This window comes from Pyxicephalus adspersus, chromosome 1, assembly GCF_032062135.1.
Source record: "Pyxicephalus adspersus chromosome 1, UCB_Pads_2.0, whole genome shotgun sequence".
NCBI lineage: Eukaryota > Metazoa > Chordata > Amphibia > Anura > Pyxicephalidae > Pyxicephalus > Pyxicephalus adspersus.
This window is the reverse complement of record NC_092858.1, coordinates 169,138,305-169,145,102: the sequence shown is the minus strand read 5'-3', so window position 1 is coordinate 169,145,102 and position 6,798 is coordinate 169,138,305. Positions and strand designations below refer to the sequence as shown.

The following is a 6,798-nucleotide window of genomic DNA, read 5'->3' as shown; positions in this document are numbered from 1 at the left end:
ACTGGTGTCTATTTCATGGATCCCTGGTATTCGACACCTGGCTTGTGACCTGACCTCTCTTGCTTGCTGCCTGCCTTGACCCGGGCTTTCCTTGACAATTCTTCTGCCTAGTGATTTAGTACCATGTATCTTCCTGCCCACCCTGCTGTGCCCAAGGACCGTCACCTGGCAGTAACCAGCAGCGCAACATCCTCACCACTAGGGGCTCTGGAGAAGACCTGCTTACTGCTTGGATTATGCGCCTTGTCCCTTCTCAGGGCTCACACCACCTCGGTGCAAGCTGTAGTGCCCCCTAGTGGCTCTGTCTCCCCAAGTGTGAGATAGTTGATGTAAATGATCTTTGGCTTACCCTAAATATTTATATATTTTAGCTATTGGATATTGCACCACTCTATTGTTATTCATTGCCTAAACAAGCAGTTTCATCCATGAAACACATCGGGAATCATTCAAAGTTTGCATAGCTGTTTTTTGTTAGTTGATGACATGCTGTTGATAATGACATATTTCCAGGTTTTTAACAAGTTTTTGTATAAATGTGTGTAAAGAATTTTTTTGTATTTATTAAATCTCTTACGTATATATTTTTTATTGATATTTGCCAGCAATTCCCTATTTTGTTTTGTTTACTTCTTTATCATGTATGAGTTATGAGGGATATGTCTATTCACTGATCTCTATGCAATCTACAGAGGAATTGATAACATATGCTGGCTGTATATTCAATGCAACTTTCTGCCCATTGCACCAACTTAATAAGCCTTTTCATCATTTTCATTGCTTTCTGCAAGATCAATGTATTCGAATATTTGCTAGTTTGGCGTATAATCCAGCATTGGGCCATGGTGTTCTGCACAATATAACGTCCAGTTTTTAAACCGCTTTGCTTTTTATATTCTTTTTATATTCAGTGCAAAATAAAGGCATATATCGATAGATAATGATACAATACAATAAAATAATTCCTAATCAAACAAATATAAGTCATCCATTAATAAAATAATTTGTTTATTGCTTTCAGTTTAAATAATATCATAATAAATATAAAATTGTCATTTAATATTTATATTCTTTAATCTGCATACACATTACATACAATAGAGAGCTTCATACATACAGTCCTTCTTTTATTACATAATAATAAACAAAATAAACATACACTTCATATAATTTAACATATATCTTATACAGTTATCTTGTAAACAAGCAACAATATTATTTGTTCATATTTAAAGGCTACATTCAGTGCCAATGTTATTTGTTGAAGCTATAGGCCCATGTATAGGGGCTGTAAATTTAATAGGGGGAACCTTTCTTCTAAGGGGTCCTTACAAGCTAAGCTTTGGAATGATAAACCTGGAATGACCATGTTAATAGATGGGCCTTGTTCCAGGTATATCATCAATGCAATATACCCCTCAGTTGTATAGGTTAACCCCCAAAAGTATTGGCACTTAATAAATAAAAGGTAAATGTTCTGCACATTATAAATGATCATTTAAAGGTAAAAATAAAAGAATAAAGCACTTTTTATTTGTTCAGTGCAAATAAATCTGAAACTTTTTATGTTCTTTGATGGGCTGTGTGTCGGTAACCATTGTGAAATCCTTCAAGTATATTGCTGAAAAATAGATTTCTGCAAACACATAAAGCGTCAATAGAAAAGACAGCAGCCATGATGTTTGCATTCTTTAGGAAGTTGCAAAAAGTTACATTCCCTCTGTTTGAAATAGAACATTGCATTGAAGATGAAGACTGATTGAAAGATGATAACTGTAGCAGAGGGTCAACTGTGCATCTCATTATTGCTACATGATATCAATTTCAGCAAAAGAACTGTGAGTAAGTTAAAAAAAATCGTTGTGTTATCTGTTCATATATTTTAAAAATTTTGATTTTATAAATTATTTTGCATTGCAAGTCTTCAAAATGCTTCAAAGCCGGGTGTTTTGTGTAAACATGGCAGACTTGATATAACAGTAATAATCATATTAAGCCATCGCCATCTGTTAGGGGATCTGTTTATTCAACTCTCTACAACCCCTTTATAGAAACATACAAAAATAACAAACATCTTTGAATTGCTATCTTGATTTGTATACCGGCGGTGCTGCATATAACCCAACCAAGGACACAATGGCAGTGCGCTACAAAGTAATCGAGGCGATCAACGCACCGTTAATTCTTATTCAATAAGCATACGAGGAACTGCAAAAGCATAACAACCCAAAGTAACCAGAATTTATATTTCATTGATATGAAATCTTACTGGTTACTTGGGGCGGTGAAGTTAATGCTTTAATTAATAGGCCTAAATGACAAAATTTCAATAATCACTAATACGTCATGCAGGCTCTTCAGCAAAAGAGATGAAATCTATTTTCATGCTTAGTCCATATGCCGGAGGTACATTATGCATCTCTGGATAGCACAGTCTATAAGTGCCTATAAGACGACCCTATGATTTCCTTCATTGGAGAGAATGACCCGGCTTTGTTCTTGGTGTAGATCCACAAGGCTGCCAAAAGGACCATTAATAGCAGCAGTGCCCCAAGAAGAACAGCCATGACAATAGTGGCAGTCCTCCAACTGTTGTCTTCTGTGGGGGTTGTGGTTATTGCTGAAAAATAAAATAATATTAATTAGAAGAGACATTAATAGGCACATGTACATTTTGTAGCACAGGCTTCTGTTTGCAACTACTTTCCCCCATTCAAGTCCATTGGAAGGCAAAAGCTCTATGTCTCAAATGCAGATCACAAATCACATACAGGTCAAATGCAACTCCAAATGGTTTGGGAATTGTCTAAAACATTGTGACATTATGTGTCTAAAAAAATTTGGAATGCTGGAATGCTTGGTGCTGTGAAGTGGTACTGGAATCTTGTAGAAGTAGAGTTGGGGGCTCACTTGTTTCTATAAGGTTCCTCTAATAATCCATAAACATGGTGCCATTCTCTAATGTGCCAAAGACTGTATGATGTTGTATGACTATTGGGTGCCAACCAAAAGGGGCATGAGTGAGAGTCCCTTCATCTTCAGTAACTTAACCACCAAAATGTCACCATCCTAGCCTAACAGAGGTAAAGACCAGAATCTACCCAGTTAGGATTTGGCTCCTCTGGGGTGGGGTCCAATATAAAACTGCTGATACGTTATGAATATGTAACCTAAATGATTACTTACGCTTCATGACGGAGAGTGAGAAGTCCTTGGAAAATTTACTGATGCCATTTTTCAGTGCTGCCTCGTAGGTGGTGAGGCTGATTTCATTAGTCGAGTTTATCAGGGATGTGAAGTAGGCAATCACACTGCCCGGGCTGAAGCCAACTACAATGATCTGGTAGTTGGGGACATTCAGACTCGCTTTCATGTAATTGGTGAGCTGAAAAAAGACAAAATATGAACTAGTGAATAAAATATAACAAACAAGGTAAAATAAATAAAAGATAACAAAAAAAAAAACATATTAGGGTAGGAAATGGCTGGAACCCCTATGTATTGTTGTCCAAGTCCTCTCACTCTTTGCTCTCTCTGTCTGGCACCCAACACCCAAACAGGTAATGTGTATGGTTGGTTTAAAGGGGGAATGTCATGAGATAATATTAGGGTCATTGCTGCCTTTTGGGTCCACTAGTTACCTGGCTGTTGATACTTCATTGGATTCACTAACCTGGAACTAGTATGGGGATGAAAAAAAAAACTCCCATATATGTATTGTATCTGTGTTTTGTTCTTGGAGGACGTTAATTTAAATGGAGACATTGTTTCCTATTTTGCCCAATGACAAAGCGCTAAGTGTACCAGGAAACGTGTCGGGGAGCTTTACCATGTGCAAATTGGGAGTAATGGAAATACACTGTTAGTGGACGTAGTTTGCGATCTTCTTTTTCTATAATATCACCTTGGGAGGGGGGGACTATGGCCCTGTGTCTGACCAAATCAAGCTTACACTTGGCTGTTTTGACTATGCTCCTGCTACAGGGCAATGAGGGAATGAATGGGGGTGAGCAGATGCAGCTGGGAGAACAGGGCCAGGTGAATGCTTACAAAACCTATAATTTGACCTGAAGGGACAAAACATTTGAGTGCTATTGGACTACTTACATTGACAGTAAAAAGGAGACTGAGTTCAATGTAATCCTGGCTGGAGGCATTATAATAATTCTTATTAAATCCGTGATCTGCCAATCGTACACTGGATGGAAAAGCTTGGTTACCTATGGAGAGAAAGAACAAAAACTTTCTTTTTTAACAATTAAAAGGTAAATGATGTACAGTAACAGAACGACCAATCAGAATAAATCTAATATGTGCCTGCATACACTAAGATAATGAAAGCAAAGTCTGGATTGGCTGCCAGTGGAAGACAGAAGAATGAAACCTTGTCCTTGGCCCTTCCATTGTAACATGGAGGGGTCACCACCTACCTTCTGTTAACAATTTATTAGACAATAGGTCTGTGAGGGTTTCCAGACTTGTAACTGGTAGAAACAAATTGAGAAGTAACATGGAAACCCAAATCATGCAAAACACTACTTTTATTCGGTACTGTTTTGGTTCAGTGAAGGGGTGATATATTTATATAAGATGAAAAATAAGATTGGTGTCTGGGTTTGGTTACATTGTGTGATCAGCTGAAATGTTTGCTATTTACGAACTCTACAAAGTATTTGCAGAAAAAATAAAGTGGGCTAAATTCAAAGCAGAGCCAGGTGCTAAGGTTAATAGCAGGTAATATTCCTATTGGCTGTTAGGGGAGGTTTCAGTTCTGACAACCATCAGCCAATAGAAATGCTACCTGCTGTGCACCTCTACGATGGGCTCTGATCCAATATTTAACAAGCCAACCAAAAACAATAAATGCATGTTTTTTTAACTTTTATTTATGTAATCGAAAATGCAAAGCGGAGGTTTTTTATATAAGTAAATGATAGCACAGGATGTTTGAACTTACTTGCACAAATTGTGTTTTTGGAATCCAGACAAGCAGAGTTGGAGGAACATAAAGTTTGACTGCCATAGCAGTACACAGGATCTGCAAAACAAATATAGATCAAAGAGTTAGATTTTATTAGAAATGTTTGTAATACAAATATCAGCTTCTTCCACAATATAACACAACATTTGGTCGTACAGCAGCAGGTCTATCCAGTATGTCCAGGTACTTTTGTAACTGTTTACTAAGTTTCGTATAAAGGTGAGAGGTTCCTAGGTATCCCTGGATCAGGTCTCTAAGGTCAGATTAGGTGACCCTATTGATCTTTTTGGCTATCTGTAAGGATGATTCTTCCCAATGGCCACCGATATAAGAGGAATTCTTTGTACTGGGTACACAGGAGCAGAATTCTTTGTATTGGGTACACAGGAGCAGAATTGCTGCCAGTTTTGCACTCAGCCATCCAATCTGATCAGAAATCAAATGCTCCAAAACATTGCACAAATATTATAAGCACCTATGTTTCTGTACCTCCTTAATGCAATGCCAGATCTTTTACTTTAATGTAAATTCAAGTGCACCTTGCAAGTACAGTATGTGCAGTATATTTGTATGGACATTCTGTACTGGATTTACATACGTACAATATCTGTTTATGTGCACAATCTGTGTATGTACAATATATTACCATGTACTGTATATCGGTATAAGTATCAATGTAATTATTACAGTAAATATGTGCATGTACAGTGCAGTGCAGAACACACACATTTATATATATATATATATATATATATATATATATATATATATATATATATATATATATATATATATATATAAATATATTTGTGTGTGTGTGTGTGTGTGTATAGGCTTGCATATAAAGAGGCCACCATGGTGCCCCAAGTCAGTTCTGCACCAAGAAGGTTTAATGTTGGCCACTAAATATATATTTATATATTTGTATGTATTTCAATACAGATTTCAACTGCCTATGCAATGCTTTGAGTAACTCAGATAATCCTCTAATCAATTCACAGTAATGCTTTAAAAGTTCTTAATCCTTGGGAAATTACCAAAGAGGTGAAAGGTCACAGAACTCCCGTAATTATCACTTATTATGTCATTTTCCTCTGCACACCTGAAACTTTATGTGTAAAGTTATAATGCAGATAGAAAATTGTTGTTCCAGCAAATTGCTAAGTAAAAGACACCAGAGACGGTTGATCCAGGGAACATCGGATTGCCTCATGAGACCAGGAAGGAATTTTTTCCCTGGTTGGAGCAAATTGTACCCCGGTTTTTTTGCCTTCCTCTGGACCAAGTATGTCTTATAGAGTTTTATATCTCAGATATGTTTATTTCCCTAGGGATTGAACTGTATGTTACCACAGTATGTAACTTTGGAATGGACAACTTATAACTCAAGGGATTTTAATGGATATTTATTAAAATTTTTTTGCCTTTTTCTGGATCAACCCTGCATATATAATTCTATGTGTACTATTTAGGTTTGTAGTTTATTTTCCTAGCTGTAGCTTTTTTTCAACTTAATACACACTATACAAGTCTATGAGAAATTCAGCATACAAGTAAAAGATTGTTTTTAATGATTTCAATAAATTATTATTATTATTATATTAATATTAATACTGTTTTTATTTGTCTTAGACTTAATTCCAAGCAGATGATCAGGGCCACTATTTCGGGGCTCCATATTAGATAAAATTTTCCCACAGTCTTTTGATCAGGTAGAGATTTACCCCTTGTCCCTATGAAAGAGTATCGTTTCCAGCCTTGTAGAATTTTAATAAATCAGGCCCATTGAGTGTGAACTGTACTTCCATGGGTTACCA

At 36.5% G+C, this 6,798-nt stretch overlaps 1 protein-coding gene across 1 annotated transcript in view; it reads right to left on the bottom strand.

Annotated features, from left to right (window-relative positions):
* Positions 1–1,082: 1,082 nt before the first annotated feature.
* Positions 1,083–6,798, bottom strand: part of LOC140322947 (uncharacterized) — a gene marked incomplete in the record, with an annotated part of 16,466 nt that continues 10,750 nt past the window's right edge. The window contains 4 exon segments of the mRNA XM_072399620.1: positions 1,083–2,620; positions 3,187–3,385; positions 4,108–4,220; positions 4,958–5,038. Of these exon segments, the coding sequence (XP_072255721.1) occupies positions 2,436–2,620; positions 3,187–3,385; positions 4,108–4,220; positions 4,958–5,038 (578 nt within the window).